Source organism: Pieris rapae, chromosome 10 (genome assembly GCF_905147795.1).
Source record: "Pieris rapae chromosome 10, ilPieRapa1.1, whole genome shotgun sequence".
In the NCBI taxonomy this organism is placed as follows: Eukaryota; Metazoa; Arthropoda; class Insecta; order Lepidoptera; family Pieridae; genus Pieris; species Pieris rapae.
Window position 1 is genome coordinate 10,773,519 of NC_059518.1, and position 24,748 is coordinate 10,798,266.

General features: G+C 33.9%; 3 protein-coding genes across 4 annotated transcripts; 2 read left to right on the plus strand and 1 right to left on the minus strand.

Annotated features, from left to right (window-relative positions):
* The first annotated feature begins 8,878 nt into the window (after positions 1–8,878).
* LOC110998874 (histidine-rich glycoprotein-like) lies at positions 8,879–9,866 on the plus strand. Its single transcript, XM_022267676.2, has one exon. It carries the CDS (start codon positions 8,984–8,986, stop codon positions 9,710–9,712), a length of 729 nt encoding a protein of 242 aa, XP_022123368.1. The 5' UTR covers positions 8,879–8,983; the 3' UTR covers positions 9,713–9,866.
* A 2,188-nt stretch (positions 9,867–12,054) lies between these two features.
* LOC110998873 (histidine-rich glycoprotein-like) lies at positions 12,055–13,547 on the plus strand. The gene is made up of 2 exons (XM_022267675.2): positions 12,055–12,332; positions 12,570–13,547. Exon 2 carries the CDS (start codon positions 12,585–12,587, stop codon positions 13,413–13,415), a length of 831 nt encoding a protein of 276 aa, XP_022123367.2. The 5' UTR covers positions 12,055–12,332; positions 12,570–12,584; the 3' UTR covers positions 13,416–13,547.
* A 5,057-nt stretch (positions 13,548–18,604) lies between these two features.
* On the minus strand, positions 18,605–20,470 carry LOC110998875 (cytochrome P450 6a8). 2 transcript variants are annotated; one of them, XM_022267678.2, is made up of 3 exons: positions 19,219–20,470; positions 18,798–18,981; positions 18,605–18,748 (listed from the first exon to the last, which is right to left on the minus strand). In XM_022267678.2, exons 1-2 carry the CDS (start codon positions 20,426–20,428, stop codon positions 18,803–18,805), a joined length of 1,389 nt encoding a protein of 462 aa, XP_022123370.2. In that variant the 5' UTR covers positions 20,429–20,470; the 3' UTR covers positions 18,605–18,748; positions 18,798–18,802. The 2 variants fall into 2 exon arrangements, with proteins under 2 accessions (XP_022123370.2, XP_022123369.2); XM_022267677.2 differs by having other exon boundaries at positions 18,605–18,981.
* Positions 20,471–24,748: the final 4,278 nt, after the last annotated feature.

Genomic DNA, 24,748 nt, shown 5'->3' on the forward strand with positions numbered 1-24,748 from the left:
TGCGCGCGCATTTAAAAAATTTACTCTCATATTTGATATGGTGCAAAATCAAAAGAATGGAAAATAAGACACGTGTTCCAAATCCAAATAATTAAAGAGTTGATAAAAATGTACTTCATTTGAAACCGAACTTATCGCCAGACTAGTTACATCACATACATGTTCTTTACATACATAAAGGAATTTGGATGAAATCTCATTGCAAAGCTTCGAATAATATAAACATTTAGCGGGAACATTCACAGAGCTTCTCCTTCACCAGTTTCTAATTAGCGGCAGTCAATACCAGAACGCCTTACGAACGAGAGAGGCAATTACGCGCCAATTAATATTGCAATAACCCTGTTTTCGTAACATGACACCTAATTTGTAATAAGCGAAACAATATATTGAAACGTATTACTCCTAATGAATAGAATCGTTGAGAAAATATTTTAAGATCGTTATGAACGTCGTCGTATATACATATTAAATAAAATAAAAATAGCGAATTCGAATTCGAATACTATAAAGATTGTATTAAGTTCATGTTCAATGCTGTAGTAAATGTTCACACGTGTAGATACCGGTATAAATATAGTGGAAAGTGTTCAACATATATATTTACTTAGCTTTAAATTACTTCCTTTCAGATTATTATATAAACATTCATAATCACGTATTATATAGATACACACTTCCATTCATAATCTAATCAATACGATATAACTAGTACACCATTATCGTGAAATGTCCGTTTTAGTAAATATAAATTACTTTAGAGATATTGAAAAATTCTTGCTTTCTTGTACATAATGAAAGAATTCTTTTAATGATAATTTCTTTTGATAATAAACCCGGAATTTTAAGCTTGATTAATACAAATTGTTTGACATAAAGACATAAATTCAAAATACAAAACTTTAAACACAGAGGTACATGTTAGAGAAGACATTTATTTGTAGAAATTCTGCGTCTCAGAACTTACCTATACACAACATTTGACGTAATTTTGTTTTGTGGTAGCTAAATAATTACAATACAACTAATAAATATAATACAACAATTTTTTCTTCTATCATCAACAGCATGCGTCATCTCCACAGCGCACGCGATGACCGTGTTTTATTACCAATCCCTATTATATCGTTTACTAAAGATGCACCTTACATAAAGTAAAATAAGGTTTGAAATCAAACAACACAAATTTTCCTTTATAATATTAGCACAGATCTCCTCCAACTTCTTACATTTGTCTCTCATCTTCGCTACTATTTTCCAATCGTTAGCTGCAACCTATTTTCTTCCCACTTGGCCATTCCAAGTTGGGGTCTCTCACAAACACAGGCGATGTGGCGTTCTGGCTTCATAGACCGGTGTAACCCGGGAGAATAACGCTACGATGCAGAGGCCATGGAGAACATGGAGTTTTCTTTTATTACTTTGGTTTCTAGATTGAAACTGGCTTCATATAGATGCAGCTAATCTTGGTACTGGAGCATTGTGTAGACAGGTGATACATTTTATATAAGCCTCTACTGTGCACTTAAGAACTTCCACGACACAGTACAGAAAGCTTTGCGTCCCAAACTTTTAAGTGTCTTCTGAATTTCATGTCTAGATTTTCTTGTATTACCTACAGCTCATAACTTTCCTTATATACATCGTTTTAATAGTATAATTATTTATAAATAGTATATGTTCCATTTAAACGTATTTATCTATACCCTAACTTTCCAGTATCATTAGGTATCATCGTCAGTTAATCCCCGTCGAAACTCATGAAATGAGATGAATATGTTAGTAGCCATCGAGTCGTATTCAGTTCAGTGATTATTTTTACTTAAATAGAAGTTTTAAAACTCCCTTACACTCACATGTATGTTATTTACATAATAATATATTCCATCAAGAACTTCTTCCTACAATACTTTTCGTTGGAAAATATTCAGAAATTGTTAAGTTTCTACTTAATACTCGTGTGAGTATGTTATTCTTGCGAATATTCATGCTGGATTTTACGAAACGTGTAAATGGTAATAAAATTATGTAATAAATTACATTATGTAACATTAACATTAGCTTATTCACTTAATTGGACGTTAAAAATATTACTATTTAAGGTTTTACGTAGCGCATTATGTTTAAGAAATATTTTAAATGTTAGTTGTTAATAATTCATATTTCACACCTTAAAGAAAGTAAAAATATAGATTTCAAATAAGTACACACAAACATAAACACAAAAGTGAGCAGGAAATATTTCGTATAAATACATTTTTAATAAAACCAACAACCTTTGTGAGGCGAGCCCACTTAATGAGGTTACCTCGGCTAATGAAAATAAAAGCACCGCTATGCCTTTATAATATTATACTCGTAGTTACAGAGTTCTATCAGTTTACTGAGCTTTATAAAAATAGGACGTTTAATGCCTCTCTAGTGGAAACGATGTTTATGCAAAAAAATCTGTGGTAAATCTTTTCATTTAACATGTTGTATAAGGTTATGTTAATAAAAATACTGCATAATTATGATATAATAATTTTAGCTACTTTAGGTTTTTTCTGGATTAGTTTGGTCCTACTTTAAAATAATTTATCCATTAATAAAAAATAGCTTGTACAATTATATAAGAATGTATTTCTAAATATGACGCGATAAGTACTCGTATCACTTTATTCTGTCAAAAGCAGATCTGAAGAAGGGTTTTTAGAATCATCAAAATAATCGCGTTGGGTACCGGATGGGCCATTTTTCCCGCAGAGTATGTCTGGCTTTGACGTAATATGGTTATGGAGTGGTACGCATTCATCATGTTTTTGGAAACCTCCATACCTGTTTGGTTTTTGTTGCTATTCTAAGTGAAAGGGTTGCACTCTCTTATTTACGTACTTTTTATTGTTGACGTCTTTTAACTATGACTAATCGGGAAGGAATTTTTATAAACTTGATTGCTTTTTTTAGAAGTTGTGGATAGTATTTGAAGATTGTATTGAGGGGGTACTGCAATTGAGCAACGTATACGTAATAGGAATTAATATATATATTATCAATATTTCTATAGGTTGGATAGGCCTTTTTTCACAGTATGTTTACAATGGCAGTGTAAATCTAAACAAAATTTCATGCCTATCCAGTTCAGTCATTCGCGAAGTTTAAAAGTTTATCATCCCCAAATGCCTCGAAAACTATGCTTTAGGGACGTCACCTCCGATAAAAGTTTTATGGCGTGGAAGAAAGGGGTTCGACTATCAAGAAAATACAGCCGAACTTTTTGTATTAACTTTCCTTTTATTTATATTTTATTTTACGTTACCTCGAAGTGTTGTGCTCAATTTACCGTGCATAAGTTATGAGTCTCCTATGTTCCCTCTAAATTGTGGATAGTAAAACTAATAATTTGGAAAAGTTTTATTTAGAATAAAGTTCGTTTAGCTCAGGATATATTACAGTGACGTCGGTCGTGCTTTGTTTAACCTGAAGAATATGGTTAAACAATTTATGTCATTTCCATATGTAGTGTATTTCTTAAAGTAACTTTATAAAATACATTTAAATCTGAAGCTAATTATAAAATTTGTATGATTTTGAAATACTTTCCCATACTTAATTGTTACATTCATTTGAAAAAATAGAAAAAATCCAAAAAAAACTTTATAAAATTTATCTCGTATAAGACCTTTAATAAGTTCAATACCTATAACGACGCGTGTGATTATTTTAATATATATTTTAATATATCAAATAAAATTAATTGCAGCTCCCTTCTAGAAAAGTTGTCCTTCCTTGTTCCTGCCTCCAAAACTCGTAATCGTGCTTTGTTTAATGTTCCTCAAATCAATCGCGCAGCCCGGACTTACAATGACCACTATTTAAGCCTTGAATTGTTTAGGCTATCGCGGAATGTGGTGAAAAAGTGTATTAAGAATATCGATAGTGCAAAATCACCTACATCATGAGCACACCTCACATACACGCCATCACGTACATACCCACACATTTACACCACCACACAACACAAGCAAATTGGGCTTAGTTGAATAAATTGAATCACAATTAGTTAAATGTATTGAATACTTTTTGTTTCTCTGTTCCTTTTTGTAGTAATATGTATGATGTATTCCATCTTTGGCAATATTTTCAGTGTATTTGTTTGTATTTATATATAATTTATGTTAGCTGTAGGATTACGAAATAAATAAATTAAGTGGCAAAAACAAATACTTAATAACTTCTTAATAATAAATGGTTTTTAGTTGGTGAGCTAGAACTATATTCTTCACTTAACTATAACAACTATAATATCACGTTTCGGATATTACTCAAAAGAGTTTCGTTCAAACAAACGGTCAGAACTGCAGTTTAAAATGTATTCACCAATCCAGCCTGAATACTTTTTAAATACTTATTCTGACTAAAAGCAACAATTAAATCGATCTTATTTTATAATTTTGTGAAATGTTCGTAAAAGATATTTATATGTGTTTAATGGAAGATATACTAATTTCATACTTATTTATAGGAAGTGTTACGTAATACATTCTGACAAGCATAAACGGAATGGCATCAAAGTCTAAAAGACTAAAGAATCTATCATTTCCAATAATTTTATTATTAAATTAATTTAATTCGCGTTATGTTTTAGAATTGACATACATACATTGATCAACATTTCAAATAATTAATCCGTCAAATAATGCAAGGTCACTTAGGGTCTGTTTCACAAAGTCCGGATAAGTTCCAAATAAGCTATTTATTACTTATTGGTAGGTAAACAGTATTTTTGCGTTTCACGACTATCAAATAGCGCTATTCGTCACGAAATGCCAAGTATACTATTCGTAACTTTTATATTTCGAATAACTTATGTGTTGCATAGTTATTTGGTACTTTATCCATACATTGTGAAACAGGCCCTTAATATAACTAAAAATATTCGTTAAGACTTTGGCGTTTGAATGGCCCATGAGAGAGCAAGAAATATAATATTTTTAAAATGTTTATGTCAAAACTTAAAAGACTTTTTTGTATTTCATTCTTACTTGTCTTAGCTCTTAGTGGTTTGGTTATGCTTATATCCAGATACATATGTTTTCGTCGAAACTATTAACACCCAAACTGCTTTTTCGCAAATGCACGCTTTCTTGAAATATTAGCCTGAGTAAACGCTTTGAAAAGTACCGACATTTGTTTAGATTGTTTAAACATTGTCTTAAACATCGTTGACGGTTTCTTGCCTTTAAATGCAAATTGCAGATTTCATAGGCGGCTGAGAGCCTACCATGAGCTCTTATTGCGAGCCTATTGAAAAGCTACAACTAAGATTCATACTATGGTGTCAAAAAAATCAGCCCGTTTATGTTTCCACATGACCTTAGCGAAAATCAGATTCGTTCAATTTGTATGAAATTCGTTGCATGTTTCGTTCATGATTCGTTACTTTCTGTTCAACTTTTTGTATCAAAACGTCCAAATAATAGTTTAGAGCATACAAAATTCTATATTTTCATTAACCCTAGAAAGATAATCATATTTTGTAATACGGAAAAGATAATCATGCGTAAAATTTACGCATGAATTTGAATTAGTTGTAGGTTTAGGTTTAATAGTTTATTTTAATAAATTCTATGTTATTATATATACTCATATATTAAATTAATTAATAATGCAGATAATTTGTTAAACTTCTTTATTTGTATTTAAAAAATAAACAAAACTTTAAACGTCTTCTATGAATCAATAAAATAGTATAACACTCACTCTTCCTAATGAAAACTTATTTTTTATTCTAATAATCAGACTCATTTTAACTAGAAAATCAACAGTAAGCTTTTCTTATAATTTAGGAACATACATTTACATAAAAGTAAGTTACAAACAGCTTTGGCACATATCAGTATTATGCTCACGACATATAACTTTTTTACATTTTTTGCAGGACGCATTTGCCTTTCTCCTTTTTTTAGAAGGGCAAAAAGAACAATAAATCCTTTTTTTTGCTACTGGCTCATTGCTATAGTCTTCGGATGTATCAGGCACTTTAATTGGCAACATATCAGAGATTTTATCTCACAAATATCTCTTCAAAATAGGTACTTCTAAACGTCTACGCATAAACAAAGAAGACAGTCCCAAGCTAAGATTTTTCATAAATCTTTTGCGACTCAGAGGCTTTTCTCCTTTACGATTAACATTATCGCTGTAAATTACATATGCATTAATGCAGGCAATGTTAAGGCAGGCAAATTCCATAGAATAAAGCCATAGGCCATCTATTTGTCTTCTACTACAGGACATCAGAGAACACATTTGGTCTAGCGTGTCAACGCTACCTTTTATTTGATTATAATATATTATCAATTCTGGTTTGACAGTAGCTTCGTTTAGTAGCATTCTCCTCACAAATAAACCATTTTTGCCGGTTTCGATTTGTAGGAGACGAGAGTAAGGTTTCCGTCAAAACAAAACATAGATGTCCCCACTAGCCTGGAGCGACTGTTTTTTAGCTCTTCCGGTATCTCACGTTTGTTTGATCGTATGGTTCCCACAATGGTTATTTTATAAGGTTCTTGGAGCAATCTTGTTGCCAAAGGGATTGAGGTAAACCAATTGTCCTCTGATGAAAGGCTACGATCCTACGAAAGGCCGATGTGGAGACTGGTTGCACAGTACTGCTTTGCTCTTCTAAGATATTACTTCCGCTTGGTGTCGGCTGTTCTTCTTGTATCTCGTCTACAAACCCTTCTTCTGTGTTACTCTGCACTTCATCTCACTCTGATCACTGACCCATCTGACTCACTGTCGTGGTCCGCTACTTTACTGTCGGTGTCCTCACACGAAAGCATCATCACTTTGCTTAAGAGCGGCCAGGATTTCGTGTTCGTTTAAATTGGTACTCCCCATTGTGTTATATATTTGCCTCAATATCTTTAAAAATGAAATAACAATATTAGTTATGATATAAAGTATTAAAAGTTACGAAACACAATAAAACTGTCATATAAGCCAAAATCATAAAAGTCACGATAAAGATAATCATGCGTAATTTTGACTCACGCGGTCGTTATATTTCAAAATCGGTGGCACTTACCTCATTGAAACTTACGGCACGTGGCAGCTCCCAACGACGAATGAAATGTCCTAAACGCACAGATATGGATTCGCGATAATTAGAAAGTGAGAGCAATTTTTCGAAAACGCATGCGTAATTTTTACGCAGACTATCTTTCTAGGGTTAAAACTAGTTCATAACTTAAAGTTCGTTAAAGGTTTCAGTGCACACAATTGTACACTTTGATTAATAATCATTTTATTAAATAATTAGGTATGTAGATAGTATAACAAAGCAATAAAATATTCAACCCAAAAAATTATATATTATTTGCAAATAGGCAGTATTTAGTATTATCGGTAAAAACTACAAAAATAGACTGTGTCTAGTTCTTCATTTTACAATAAATTAGAATGCTTGTTTTTATTATAATTAAATTTTTCCGTATTATGTTAATGAATCTGTTGTTTTCTGATCAAATCTTCAAATAAATGTGGGTATTTTTCAAATTTATAATATAGGAATAATAAGCTATTTGAAAATATTCTAATAACAGTATTTATTTAGTTAGGCAGGCAATCCTGCAGACATCTTTTTCTATCTGAAGCGAGTTTGTCAAGTCAAGTTTAAGCTGTTCAGAAAGTAATATCAATTGTATAGTATGAATTTGTAAATGTATAAACAACAGTCGTAAAAAACTAAATTATCTTAAAATTACTTTTGGTTTACGTGTTTTTGAGACATTTTTTTTAAATATCAACCCTACCTAAAACCTACCCCATGATATTTGTTGTATAAATTGAACAATTTGTTAAACTAAAAACACCCACTTTAGACATGTAAGTACTACTAACTATCAACAGAAATCTCTACGTTTTTAAATATATTAAAATTATAGTTTTGTATTTAAATAATTATATTAACTAAAAAGATAATTTATTATAGCTTATTGTGATAAATAATTTAAAATTAATTTATTCTTATAGACACATCTGTCTAAGCAAGTTTGCCACGGTTATAATTAGATTATTATTTTTATGTTTGTAACCAATTATGGCCATACCTACTTATATCAAAATTACATTTACTCCCTTAATGCTGGCAATTCCTAGTTATTTAGGCGTGCCTTAACGCTTAGCCGTAAAAGCTTCAGCCTTGGCGTCAGATTTGGTTCCAGCTGAGTCTTCTCTCACAGATGAACACTTATCAGATGTTAAAACTGCGACTGCTAGTGCATTGAGCATCACCTTCAGGGATCTGTTAAGTATTTCCACGAAACTATAGTGTTGTTTAATAATAAAATTGAAATGTTTGTGTTAAATGATTTGTAGATAATATTAGCATTACACAAATAAATGGAGGAATGCGTAATTAATACTGATTCCTTAAAACTATTCAAGATTTTTGTATATTTAATACATAGTTTGAGATAAAATGTTACAATTTTGCGATTTAACCTTGCTTTATATCTTTACAATTCAGTTGGTAAATTTAATTTAAGCTTTCCCTTGTGACTATTATTGCTTTTCTAATATTTTGAGCCAATCCTATTTCGAAAAATGTAATTTTCGAAACAAAAAATAACCTCATTAACCCAATTTTCTTTCGGCTTTACAAATATTCAAAGTTATTTCAGTAGACTTAGTATGCTTACTGTTTATAAATAAAAGTAGGAACACAAGTAATGTGCATCGGTAGAATCACATTAATTAACCAATCAAACCCATTGCAAACACTAACCAACAAAACAAATAATACTACTAGTGAGTTAATAAACATTTCAGTAAAATTAATTTAGAATATAAAATTGAAAAGCATTGCGGTGCCATGGTTCAACGGGCAGTTGATTTGTCCCTGAATGTTGCACGAAAATTACCAAACGCTTTCTTCATCTAAAACTGATTCAACTATAAATATCTCGGTAAACAACAAACACCACAAGCAGTCAACATGAAGTTGATCGTAGCACTAGGTCTGCTCTGTCTTGTGGCGGTGTACGCCAGGGAACTAGATGATGATCAAAAAGACCTGGTGACTGCCGCCAGCGGAAAATCCCATAAGCATGAAGAAGGAGGTGGCAAGGAGCATCACTCTCATCATCATCATGAACACGGAGAAAAGGGACACAAGGGCCACAAAGGACACCATCACCACCATAAAGGAGAACATGGTGATCACGGAAAACACCACCACGCTGGGCATCATCATGAACATGGCGGTGGTCACAAAAAACACTGGGATGAACACGACCATCACGGTCATCATCACGAACACGGACATCATCATAAAGGCGAAAAACATGGCCATAAAAAACATCATGACAAGGGAGAGAAAACAGATGGTTACCACAAAAAATACCACAAGGACAGCTACCATAAGGATCATCACTTCTACGATGACCACCACCATGAAGGCAAGCACCACAAGCACGGTAAACATCACGGCCATCACGAAAAGCATGGAGGAGACCACAAAAAGGGAGGTCATCATGAAAGTGGACATCATGAACACAAGCATGGCAAGCATGGTCATCATGACAAGCATCATTACGATGAAGATCACCACGGCCACAAGGGACACCATGGGCACGAAGAGCATCATCACCATCACCATGACCACGGCAAGAAAGGTGGACACAAAGACCATAAGGAATGGGGCTTCCACCATGGCAAACATTAAACGCTTCTGTGATATTAATGATAATAAGAAATGTCGTTTAACGCAAAATGACAAAATATGTTCAAAACAAAATAATTATAATCAATGATTATTTGTAACTTTGTCTTCAAAAATACCTGAAGATATTTTGTCACTTTGTGGTGTTCTAGTTGGTACGGGTTTTGATACTTTTATAAAATAATTTGTTGATATAAAATAAATGATAAAATTTACTTCATTCTTTTTGATCCGTTTCTAATTCCCCTAAAATTTAAATATTTATTTTAATCGAATATATTTGATTGCCGGATATAGGGTGTTATAGATAGTTTATGTGTTCATAAGTACATAATATCTTTTCATAAAACAGTTAAATTATTATTTATTTATCATTATTTTCTGTTAAATTGTGTTTAAATAGAACGATGGCAACATGAGACTTGAGATAAATGAGTACTTTTGAAAATAGCATGAAGTTTACATAAATAAGAACATTACAAAGTGTAAAGAAAGTATAACTATTATGGACGCAGTCCCTAGGATGACTAGAATTACTTATTAACGTGTGGTTTAATTGGGAAGACTTACAGTTCATTAATGAAGTGTAATTCAACATTAACACTCCTAAGTGTTTCACTACTTTAAGTCTCGATCGAATAACAGACCTATTTTTAAGATCTACATAATATAGTGATTAGTCAATTCCCAGTGGACGATCGGGATGCGATAGCACGCGACGCGCCAAGGTGACGTCTAGTTCCGGAGGCCCAGTCTCACTTAGGCCTCACTGGGCCTATCTTCTATTTATCCAACATTGTTGTAAAGTATTTTTATAGCACGCTGATTTCTTTACTTGTTTGTCAATCGCGCAAGTAGGTACTGATATACATAGAATAATATACAGTCATATCGTTAGTTTAAATCACAAAAAAAATTGAAAAAAATTCAGATCCCTTGCAAAATATTCGAGAATATCCTACTCTCTACAATTCGAAGTTTTTATGCTTATGCTCGGATTTGTCGTTAATTTTTTTTTATTTTTTGGACAATGATAGACATAGAGAAGTTGTTTATTTAAAAGCAAGATTACGTGCTCAAAGAGTCGAAATAAAAGTTTGTGAATAATTGTATTATCGTATGAATTATTAATACATAATAATAATTTGGATATAATGAATCACGAATTATAATCAGACACTTAGTGCCCTCCTCTTCCTGGTTAATTATTTGTAGTCCCTTGAGTTTCAAATTATCGTGAGTCGACTGTACGAGTATATTATGGCGCAATGTAAAGTTTTAAACAGTTCATAGCTTAAGAATCGCAAGCTTAAAATATGCTATCTCTGCTTTCCAAGCCTAATACTCATCAATGACATGCTTCATACACAATCCCTTTTACAATCAATTACTTAGCACATTTCAGTTCAACTACATTTTTTATATAAGACGTAAATAGGGATTTCCTACTTTTATATATGTCGCAGTAAAGTAGTTAAATCAAAGAGTGAATTGAATCTCTAGACAGTTAATTAAAAGATCGATTTTCAATCAAGTCGATAAAGTTCAGTCAGACAAGTGACAGAACGAAACATTTAACGAGTTTCCTACACGTTCCTAGGCAACAAGACTAACCTAACCTAACCATTTACAATAAAACAAAACACGGAATTTCCAAGCTCTCAGTTCTTCACGATCACACCAAAATAATCTTGGAGGAGTTGACAACATTTTTAAAATTTCACCAAAGACCACAATTTGAAACAAAAAACCAAACTGACAACAAACCTACGTTTGGCAAAAGAAAGACTCTAAAAGTTATCAGCTGTTGTTGTGACCGCCATCTTTTTTTACATTATTAATCAACACGCATTCGGTCAGACAGATAGTCAAACGTTTTCAACGCTGCTTTATTTAAATGAAAATACTAGCGAATGATCGATATCAAATATCGATCTTTAAATAACTGTCTAGAGATTCAATTAACTCACTGATTTAACTACTTTACTGCGACATATTTATCATAAATGACATCAATGTATTTAGATTTCGTACACAATAATAATTTTTAAAATATTTTGAATACAGGAATAATGGAAGCCTTACTTGCGTCTTTTGTAAATAAGTAGTATTAAAAAACTAGTAATTGATGACTCATTTTACAAACATATAAATGATGCGTAAATCGTTACAATAAAACATTGCTAAAACACTCTGTTTTGTATTTTACATATATTTCATGCCTACTAAATATTATAGTGGTCCTAGTGGTAGTCATTAAAAACTTAGACCGCTGTTTGATTTTGTGAAGACAATCAGCAAATTTTGATATTGGCTCAGCATTGAAGCAGCATTCGAATAGCAGCGAAAAGTTGCGTACCTGGGCCACGTGTTGCGCCATGACCGCTACCACCTCCTTCAACTAATAATAATGGGTAAAATCCAGGAAAAACGGCGTGTTGGTCGAAGGAAGAAGTCATGGCTTCGCAACGTCAGGGAGTGGACAGGTATTGCGAGTGCGGAGGGGTTGTCGCATCTGGCGCAGGACAAGACGCGGTTCAGAGAACTGACGGCCAACCTCCAGTAATCCCGGTCCACCCGGAAACAACAAAGGAACAACTCCGAGGCTTAACTACCATAGCTGGTAAACCTAAAAGTGAAATTTTTATTCGCTTCTAATTCCTATTTTTTTTTAAATAATTGCTGCCTTCTAATGTAATGAAATACTTCTAATGGGCCATAGTCTAATAACATAATCTGTGTATGAAGCAATTATTGCAATTATTTTATATTTCCTGTTTATATTTTAAAATATACTTTACATGAAATAATATCTTTTGCATTTAGTACCCATAGTAATAAAATCAGTCCACTGTTTTAGCTCTTACAATGAAAAATGTGCCTGGCATTGTCAATTAAATTGACAAACCATTTGTACATCGACACAATCGAATATAAAAGACTAGAATTCAGCGATCAAATCATACCAGCTACGACCATGAAGTGGGTTGTAGCTATCGGTTTCATCGGCCTCGTCGCGGTGTACGCCAGAGAGCTAGATGATGATTCGAAGGATCTTGTAGCAGCTGCCAGTGGTAAGGGTCATCATCATGAAGAAGGTGGTGGCAAGGAGCACCATGCCCATCACCACCATGAACACGGGGAAAAGGGACACAAAGGGCACAAAGGAGGTCATCACCATCATAAAGGAGAGCATGGTGATCATGGCAAACATCACCATGCTGGACATCACCATGAGCATGGAGGTGGACATAAAAAACATTGGGACGAACATGATCATCACGGCCATCATCACAAGCATGGGCATCATCACAAAGGCGCTAAACACGGTCACCATGAACATCATGATAAGGGAGATAAAACGGATGGATACCACAAGAAATACCATAAAGATTCATTCCACAAGGACCATCATTTCTATGACGATCATCACGACGAAGGCAAGCACCATAAACATGGGAAACATCATGGTCATCATGAAAAGCATGACGGTGAACACAAAAAGGGTGGCCACCATAAGCACGGTCATCACGAAGAACACTATGGGAAAAAAGGTCACCATGATAAGCATCATTATGATGAAGATCATCATGGTCATAAGGGTCATCATGGTCATGAGGAGCATCATCACAATCATCATGACCATGGTAAAAAGGGTGGCCACGAAGACCATAAGCACTGGGGCTTCCACCATGGAAAACATTAATCTTCTTACTTTACTAAAGATTCCACCTATAAATAATTGTTCTTACGTAATTTTATGTTGCCAGTTAAAGATAGTAGGTAGTCTAATTAAGCCTCGTCCCTTTAGTTAATAATGTTTTTCCCTTTTATTAATATTAAGACATATTTTGTTTATAAAGTTGCTTAGGTATTTTGTGATGTATATTTTGTACTATTGTATATAAAACTATTTTGAAAATCCACGTTTATATTGTTATCCCCATAAGTAACATATAAAATAGAAATCTCTCAGTAATACGTTATTATAAGCAATGCTGTATTACTTGCGAAATCGTAACCTTGACCATAACGTGAACGTAACGGTGAATGAACCGTTTCATTTATTTTGCAAACTATTTCAGAAACAGAAAACTTACAAATAAGTTTTAATACCAATTCATAAAACCACCCGAAGCTGCCTAACAGTATCGTACCCGGAGTCACGCAACCAATACTATAATTGTCAAATTAAAAAATATGAATCCTTTAAAATGATTTTATTCCATTTCGGCAACAATTTGCCACAACGTTACCATTGCTGTACTTTGTCATTCATTCATCTACATACCTTTACAACAAGTCGTAAAAGAGCGCTGAGCATAAAACGTTTGATTAAATTCTGGAATATAGCAAATGCCAATTTATCTTTGTTCTGTTAATAACTATACAGAGTAGCGACCTTATTTAACGAAATAAAAATTTTAAGCAATTATCGTTTCCCTTTAGGTAATCCAATCTAAGTCTTTACCGAAACTTAATAATGTTAGTAAAGGACTAACAATTATTTTCATGCGCTTTTCATTAATTTCTTATGTATTTTTATGATTTCAAATAGTTGGTTTGCGTGTATTTCTATATTATGCAAAGTTTCGAAATGACCACCAAAATTAATGTAAATGGTTACAACAAATACATTTTTTATAATATTGTTTTCAAATTGTCCTTGTATGATTAGTTTTAGCACTAACATCAGAGTACTATGTATACATCCTAGTATTCATCCGACGTTTAATAACAGTCGTTTAACCTATCCAACGGCAATATATTAGTTTTTAGGGGTTTTGTTTTACATATGGTACAATATGTCATTTGGCATATTGTACACTAGCAATGCATTCGACTATTGGAGTTAGGAAAACAGTAAAAGTATGTACTACTCACGAATAACGGGAAGCCATTTTGTATTCATAGAATTTGGCTACAATACAGCCAGCGTATATCAAATAGAAAATACATTTCAATGTGATACCGAAAACTGTACTAATTAGTTATTACATCGTTAAATTACATCTACCTATGTATTTGAAAAGACAGATAGCTGATTCGCTATCATATTTATTGTTTATAACAGCCAAGAATTTGGCTCGACAACCAGCTTCTATTGAGCAGGTTTTAGTTAGTAAGACCTTGGAAGATATTCCAAGACATAGTATTTATAATTTAAATTAGTTACTAAGACAACAGAGAGTCTCTCTGGCAAAGAATTAGTCAGTAAGATAAGTAAATTTAAGAATAATAATAATAAAACTATCAATCTGGTTCACCAAAATATACAAGGCATGAAAAGTAAATTACTAGAAATTGAGTTGTTTTTGAGCAGTGAAAATATTGACATATTGTGTATTTCAGAACACTGGTTAAAGACATGTGAACTTATGTTCAATTTTTGTAATCATCAGATTGGTAGTTCGTTCTGCAGAGGAAATGCAATACGCGGTGGCTCATTAATATTGCTTCATAAAAACTTAAAATTTAAAGAAAGGAAGGACATAGTGAGCCTCTCTGTGGAACGCCTTATTGAAGTATCCTGTGTGGAGCTGGAGCAATTTATCATTGTTAGTTTGTATAGCCCTCCTTCAGCTCAATATGATAGTTTAGAAAAAATATTAGAGCAAGTTCTGTACAAATTGCAAAAATCCAAGAAAAAGTTGGTCGTTAGTGGAGACTTTAATGTAAATTTGCTTGACAACTGTAATTCAAGTAAACGTATGCTTAATCTGTTTAAATCATATAATTTAATTAATAATTTTATTGTACCTACTAGGGTAACAGCCACCACGGCAACATGTATTGACAATATCTATAGTAATATAGTTCCTCTCAACACCTGTATTATCAACAAACTTACATCTGACCACTCTGGTCAATTGTTTAAATTTCAAAATATACTTAAATGTAAAGATCCAAAAAAGACAATATGCACAATACCTGTAACATATGATCGGTTAGACAGATTTAGAAAAAAAATTATATTTAATACGCCATTTTTGCGTAGTAACCAATGCCCTAATAACTTATATAACACATTCTTTGAATCATTTATTGATGAATTCAAAAATGTGTTCACTCCAAAGACTTTTTTGGTCTCGGAGAAACCTACCTTTTGTGACTGGGCACCTCCGGAACTACACAAAAAAAGGCTAAAATTGTATGAATTGTGTGATGAAAAACAGTATAATGACAGTGAAGAATTTAAAACTCATGTTAGGACATTTTCAAAAAAATTTAGGCAAGAGTGCAAAATCGCTAAGGCAAAACACTTAAGTAATAAAATAAACAACAGCTCTGATAAGATAAAGGCTACTTGGAAAATTATAAACGAGGAGACTGGAAGAACCTCCAGAAAGGATTCTGAATATAAGATGAACATAAACGGTAAAGTAATTAGTTCCGACCTCGAAGTAGCCTCTGCATTTGAAGAGTTTTTTACTAATATTCCACTAGATACAACCAGCGTTCTGAATTCTTCGCCATCAGCCGCCCTTTTATTATTGCAACAGAATGTTCCTGTATGCAATCGTGAGTTTATATTTAGCCGCATTAGCTGCAATGATATTATAAAAACATTTAAACAGCTAAAAATTAAAAAAACTAAAGATCTTTGGGGTGTATCTGTTTTCATTGTACAATCAGTAATCGATGCTATCAGTTCAGAGTTGGCTATAATATTTAATGAATGTATAGATTGTGGAGTCTTTCCAGACCAGATGAAGTTCAGTAAAATCACACCGTTATTCAAAACGGGCAGCACTTCTGACCCCACAAATTTTAGACCCATATCTGTGCTGCCTGCATTGAGTAAAATTTTTGAAAAAATTATTCTAGATCAATTACTGATACATTTTAATAATAATAAACTTATGCATAGCCAGCAGTATGGTTTTACAAGAGGTCGCTCTACAGCCGATGCTGGCCTTAAATTAATTTCCGAGATTTTAAATGCTTGGGAAAATTCTCATGATGCCATTGGAGTTTTTTGCGATTTATCAAAGGCTTTTGACTGTGTCCATCACGAAATCCTTATCAAAAAACTTCAACACTATGGCATTGGCAAAAAAGCGCTAAATCTTATGGAATCATACCTGAGCGATAGAATTCAGAAGGTAAATGTAAATGGAGCTATATCACAGGGATCGTCTGTTACGATGGGCGTACCGCAGGGCTCCATACTTGGTCCCTTCTTATTCCTCGTCTATATAAATGACCTACCATTTCTTGTAAAGGAGCTTCACGAGATAGTACTGTTTGCTGATGACACTTCGCTTTTATTTAAAGTGAAACGACGAAATCCATCACTTGAGACTGTAAATAGTGCCATCTCCAGTGTGGTTCACTGGTTTAGTACAAATAATCTTAAGTTAAACGAGAAGAAGACAAAATGTATTAAATTTGAAACTACAAATGTAAAAAGTAGTCCTTCTCAAATAATAATTAAAGACGAGGAAATAGACTTTGTTGATAGTGCGGTGTTCTTGGGAATTACCTTAGATAGTAAACTCCAGTGGGGCCAACACATAGAAGGTCTTTCGAATAGGCTAAGTTCTGCAGCGTTCGCAGTGAAAAAGATACGCGATCTTACGGATGAGAACACAGCAAAGCTCGTTTATTTCAGCTATTTTCATAGTATCATGTCATATGGTGTTATTTTGTGGGGTAATGCCGCTGACATTAGTTCGATATTTGTAGTGCAAAAACGGGCTATAAGAGCGATCTGTGGGTTGTCCCCACGGGAGTCAGTCCGAAATAAGTTTAAGGAATTAAATATTTTAACTTTGGCAAGTCAATACATTTATGAGAATATTTTGTATGTGCGGAAAAATATAGATATCTTTAAAAAGAATAGTAGCTTCCATAATTATAGTACTCGTAATAAAGACAAAATTAGTGCACCAACCACAAGGCTGCATAAAACGAGTAATTCTTTCCAAGGCAATTGCATACGTTTTTTCAACAAAATCCCTAGTGAGATACAAATATTGTCAATAAATAAATTTAAATCGTACACTAAAGTAAAACTGCTTGCTAAGGCCTATTATAATATAAATGAATACTTAAACGATCATAGTGCTTGGATATGAATTGCTTCAGTATAAATAGGTAACGCGACAGAATCTCTCGGCTGCATTTTCAGACTATGGGGCGATCGTCGACATCTACGACTTTTTTAAATGTAAAGTGGGAACAAACCGTGATTCATGTGGTATCAAATTATTTCAGTATAATTAGTATTATTACTATTTTCTTGTGTAGCCAAGTGCACATTTCAAGGATCGTCATGCTCACTCAAATGTCATTGCTTGTGGCGGCGTCCATGCGTCGGGTTGTCTCTCTCCCTAAAATATGGCGAGGGGGCCAATGGCTGGCCATGCGTCATACTCGTGAACGGGTGTTACTTGTGGTGACTGGTCGTACTTGAATTCGTGTTTGCGGTGATATTAGTTGTTTATACTACGTCTTTGCGTGTTGTTCTCACGAGTACGTAAGTGCGTGCTCCTATTTCACCATGCCTCCTGCTGATAGAGGACAAATCTTTGTTTTTAATTTTTTATTTTTATTCTTTATTACTCAATATGTCATATGGAACATGGTGTAGTGGTTGCAGCTCCTTACAAGCATTGTGTAAAAAAAAAACTTGGCGATTAAAAAGAGTGGCGGAGAGTTTATTGCCAGTTCTTCTCTTCCGTTCTACGCCCTTGATTTGAGAACTGGCAGTAAATGTAAAATTAAATTCATTTAATATTTCTTTTTTTGACGTTCATAAGTGTACATTGTTACCTACATGAATAAATAAATTTTGAATTTTGAATTTTGAATTTGAATGCAAAATATAATTACCTGCTAACTGATATTTAATTATTATTTATGATTACGTTGGGAAATAATTTACCACTATTAATATTTTATATTTATTCTCAACTTAGTTTCAGTTCATTTAAAACAGAGATATATATATTTTGAAAAGTTTTCAGACCCGACCTGGACCTCCAGAATCCAGATATAAAGTCTCGTGGCACTGGCATTAGACGACACTTTTTACTATCGAAAAGAAATGTTTAGATTCAAAAGTTAAAATTAGATTCTATGCGTATTTCATATTTTATTACTGTTAATAGGTCTTAGTTTCAACCAAACATCGTTTTCTATATTTTGGCCAAAATCTTCATCAATCATGCGAAGTTCAGTCGGTGTCATGTTACAGACATCAATATGAAAATTATTGACAATCAGACTGGACACAGTCGTAATAATTTTCATCGCTAAATCTGCGCCTGCAAAGTTAAGACAAATAAAATTATTATATGTTTACTACCTACTTTAACACTTTAGTTCCAACAGTGTTAAAAAAGTATTTTCTTTTATCGATCCATTATCTGAATTTACTCGCTGTGTGAAATCGACTTCCCCATTTGGGTAATGTCTCAACATAACAGTCTTTTGTAAATCTAAAATTTTTGGTATGCCATAACAGACTAATGTTTAATTTGTAAGTACTTAAGTTTACTTACCAACACAACTTCGCGGTCCTTGCCCAAACGGCATAAATGCTACAACATCGTCATTGTTTTCAAACCTTTCTGGCTTGAAAGACACAGCATCATTAAAGTTATTCTCGTCTCTATGGATCGCTGCAAGTGGTACTGTAATAGTCACCCCCCTGTCTACAAGAAAGTCGTCGTCAGCGAATGTGTACATTTTAATACATTTACGTGAAATTACAGAGTATGGTGGATGAAGCCTTAATGTTTCTTTAATGGCTAGTACTAACTGTTCATTATTACTCCTCACTCTCTCTTGTACCTGAACATTTCGAGCTAGTTCATACAACAGTGAGGTTAAAATATTATGGCAAGGTAAATACCCCTCTGTTATAAACAATCCCAGTACAGAGAATGTATAAGTATCGTCGGTGTCCTTTTTCTTTGATTTCGTGTTTATTTTCTCCTCAGATACCATTTCCCTTCTTTTAATATCTTTGTAAAGCTTAGTTTCACATATGACACTTAGAAACTTATCATATAGTTGCGAAATGGCTGTATTTATACCCAAAATGACATGTAGCGATGGGAAGATATTCTTCAAATACCACTTTATTTTATCTTGAAATGAGCGCTGTCCAGACTGTTTTCGCAAACATGTTATAATAGATCCTTCAATATTATTGCCGATGAGTAAATCTTTAAAAACAATATCCAATAACTCCGACAATAACTGTTGAACGTTCGTATCTCCATTGATTCCGGACAAACAGACATGTAAGTCGTCTCGGATCTCGCTATTCATGTTCTTCAACAATGTTTCCAATTCCTTTCGCAGCAGAGTCCACTTTTCACCTTCCGAATAAAACAAATTGTTTCGTAAACAAACATCTCGGGATTTGTCCAGCCCGAGGCCTCGGCAATGGAAATTCGAGAAATCCGTTGATAGAATTTTCCTTACTGCATCTGGATCCTTTACAATCAAATCTGGGATCCTGCTTCTGATACAGCCCACGAATTTGTCTTCGGGATATTGGTTGTAGAGTTTTTGTACTTCGTTAGTTGTATTTCTCAAGCCGAGGACTCGATGATAGTCGCTTCCGAAAATCGGTATTGCAGATTTATACGGCACATGGCGTATGTACCAATAACTAAAAAATTTGGTCACATAATCAAATATTAGTGCTATTATTAGCGCTAAAAGTATGAACAAGTTTAAAATAACACTTTCGAATATCATTGCGTTCGAACTGGTCTGTATTTCGATGGGAACTGAGTTTTGTTGCGACTTTAGTAGGTCACAGTACCGGTGCAGAGGCTGTAGCCTCTTCGATACATTATAGAAACCATTTTAGAGTGGCGATTCCCATCCAGGAGGTTATGGATCTTACACGGTTACGATAAGAGGTTAAATCGCTTACCAGTTTCACTAGCGAGAGTAAATGCCATTGAACTTAACTCTTGTCTTTAAATGTATTCAATTTCACTTAATTAATTATTATTTTATTTGTCTGTTCCGAAGTCAGTGTTTTACTTAAATATGGCTAATGGAATTTCCCTTTAATTATTAAAAGCAAAAAAATATGTAAATTACATTTCATCTATTCAGTTATATCGTTATTCTGTAATACATCACCTCATTCTGAAAACAATATCAAAAATAATTCATTTTATTTTTTAAATAATACATTTAAATTAAACGTATAAATAATACAGGTATTCGTATACAGAAAACCTTAACACTAAATTAAAACAAAAATATAGTTTCTCTTGTAAGCCAATGGTTATAAAAATTTGTAAAGTTCCATCTGCAAATCTTATTTTAAAGTTTGTTCATAATCACATTCGGGTTTTACTTAATATGTGAGTTTTTCTTATTTAACCTAGATGGCACGCTTCGAAAAATTCTCGCTAAACATGTAAGTCGAAATTTTATTTGAACTTTTTAACAAAGTGACATCTGTGAGAATGTATTCACACTAACTACGTGAGTACAGTTTCAACAGTTACATGTTTTCTTTAGGTTTTTATAGATGGCTTTAACGCAATATGTGAAGCTTTAACATATTAAGTAGATATGTTAAAGCTCCACACAATCAGGGGGCACTTTACTCCTAGGTCCGAACAGTTTCGATTCTGAAGCGAACATTCCACCACCCTCCAGCTGTCGAGAGTACTGCACGACATGACCGCCGCCCGTAACAAGAGAGAGGTGGCGGCTACAGTATTTCTCGACATGGAGAAAGCTTTTGACCGGGTCTGGCACGCGGGACTGGTGCACAGGCTCCTCGCCTCTGACACCCCCGGCGTGTGGTGGCAACCATTCGCTCCTTCCTTCTCGCCCGGCGGTTCCACGTCTCCGTCGAGGGGGTGAAGTCGAGCTGCCGGCCGATCACCACGTGTGTCCCTTAGGGCAGCTGCTTATCACCGAGCCTAAAAACTGGCGCTTTACAAACTGTATATCCGACCTTACCTTACGTACTCGGCGCCCGCGTGGTATGCGCTTGCGGCCGAGACGCACCAATGTCGGTTGCGGGCCGTGCAGAGCGCCACACTGCGGCGTATCGTCGACGCGCCGCGCTCCAACGAGAATGAAGGAATTCCACGATCCAACGAGACCACAGAAGAGCCTGGATGTCTTCATCGGCGCTGGCGGGGCGCGTGTTTGAGCGTGCGGACCCCTCCGGCTTCCAGCACCTCCAGAATCTCAGCAAATCCAGCACCTCCCACGGGTGCAGCGCGGAAGACAGCAGACTATGTAGATATATTATTCGGGTAATTCGTCTACGGCTAAAATATTATTAATTAGTACCTACTTTTTACTTCTTAATAGTACTACTACATAGTAGTAAAATAATAGGATTAAGAATTTTTTTAATCAAGTATTTAATATAAATGGTTTTAAATGTCATATTTATCCTGGTCTAGTTTTGGTAAATAACCATCTTAATATATATATTTCTTGTGTGCGTGTGTATGTGACTGAACTCCTCCTAAACGACTGGACCGATTTAGACGAAATTTTTTGTGTGTGTTCAAGGGGATCTGGGAATGGTTTAGATTCACAATTTTGTCCGCTGGACAATGTTTTTTTAATTAATTTTCAATTTATTAGTTATTGTTGATTTTGGAATGTTTTACATTGGATCCGACAGACGGCGCTACCATCGCAGTGTCAAATTTTAAATAATATTCGAATTTTAATTTTAGTCTGTTCCGAAATTTAAAAAAAGTTTTGTTATCATTGTGTTATATCGTGTGTGACCATGTGCTGGATCGTTAGATATTGTCGTAACATTTGAATAATAATTTTCATCAAAATGGCTTATTAAAAATTGAAATTTTGAAATTAAAGACGTGTAGACAGGACAACGTCTGTCGGATCCGCTAGTATATTTATAATATTTCATATCATAATGACTGTTTGCGCAATAATATTTGAAATCCAATAATACAATGTTTGTTAAAACTAAAACGTCCCAGGTGCGATTAGGTGGGAATCGGACACACCCTTCGAAGGGAGCCAGACCACATCATCAAATGTGACGATGCTGAAGTGTCGCCGAGGGTCGAGCAATTGGGTTGACATGGACGTGGAAGTTAAATGCGTGGCTTGAGAAAGAAAGCGATGGAATATACGTAAAAAAAACAATAAATAATATTAAATAAGAATAATAATAACTTTATTTATGACAAGATTCATATATCGCCAGTCCCCACACTAGGAAAGCCCTGGGTAACATTATACATAACAAAGTATTTTTTGTTTCTAAATTATTAAAAACATGTACAATCAATATTTTCTAATCAAAGTACATCTGCAGAGAATGAATTAATCATGTCTAATACATTTTGACATCGTTAATTATCCAATATTAATTACTGCTCGTTATCTGTGCGCCAGAGTAATACATTTTGGTTTAGATTAAATATTATCCATGTGACTAAAATGAGGTGTGTTGTGTAGTTGCGATGCATTTTCTGGGTGAAATCAGAATTTAAGTATTTAGGCTCTATTAGTTCAAAGACCTAGGCCCCAAGACTCTTCGAATTTCATTTCAAAGCAATAGCAGGTATGTTTTTGGATAAAAGACATGTTGATAAATAGATACCTTTAGCAACAATACATAACAATATTGAAAATAGTGATAATATTATCGATCGCAGCACGATATTTCTAACAAAAAACCAATCACACACGTTTAGTTCACTACAATAAGAATGCTCCATGATTTCCATTTGCGGACTTAATCAACATCTAGATCAATTTCGTTCAACAAAAGATCTATAGATCACTGATCGATCTCTTACTGCGAACAAGAAAGTCGTCTCTTTGAGCGCATTATTGATTTTAGATCCAGCGTGGAGTGCCATGATAAAGGGGTTTTCTATGGTTAAAAAAGGTACCTAAAATTTTAATTAATTCTCTTATTGCTATAAATACATTAATGGTTAATAATAAAATATACCGTATTTATTTTATACTATTATAATTTTGATAAGCTGTGCTTACCAAAAATTTAGACTACTACTACTATTAGATATATTTTTAACTGTCTGTTTTCCAATGATGATATGACAAATATTATTATATTTGTCCACTGATTGTTCCTACAGTTTAATGAGACAGAAACCGTAGATCACAAACGAAACGGTCCTGTCAAATTGAACCATTATGTCAATCTGATAACTTGATTGACACAGGTTTTAATCTTGTGACAACTTCCAACCGGCCCACGAGGATTGTGGGTATTTTTTACGTGATAAGTTAATATAGTATACGTTAATTCAAAGTATAAAGCATATGAAAAAATATAATATATACTATTTCCTATTATTGTACTCTGATACGCTGGTACTTCACAAACGCTTCGGTAGTTCAAAAGAAAATAAACTTTCTTTTACATCTATCATAAGTACAAAACTAAAAATGTACATAAATACATAATTTATTTTCACAGAAAGTAGAATACCGTAATCCGGTTTGGGCCATAATTTAATCAACGCGAAGGACAATACGGCCAAATGACTCAAAGAATAAAATAAAACACCTTCACGTGACCTTGCGACATGGGTCCCGTTATTCGAGAACTTTTTGCCTCCTAAAACTCCGGGCGCTACTATTCCTCTGATCTTGTGAACCGCAAAAGGATCCCGGTGAAGTCGTCTAAGGGAACCCTGTACACTGTTTTGGTCGGTTGATTTTCTTTCAACAAAACCGATTGTGCCCCTAAATAACCGAAATGAGATATTGTATTGCTTATTATTTAATTAAGCTTATTTCAAGTCACTTAAATGATTAGAACTTGTACATCATGATAAACCTATAATATACTTTGTTCCTTATGATAGTATTAAAAATTAGTAAAAATGTAAATATACACACTCCTTAAGAACGAGGCAGGACGCTATGGAGACGACAGTTTTGACTATAAATAAGTGTTGTATTGTATTCAATAGGACGCAACAGGCCGCCACTGCTACCGTGCGCATCGTCGGCAAAACAAAAGAATTTCCAATCTTTATTCAGCATCTTTGAATTTATCCCGTCGACGCTCAG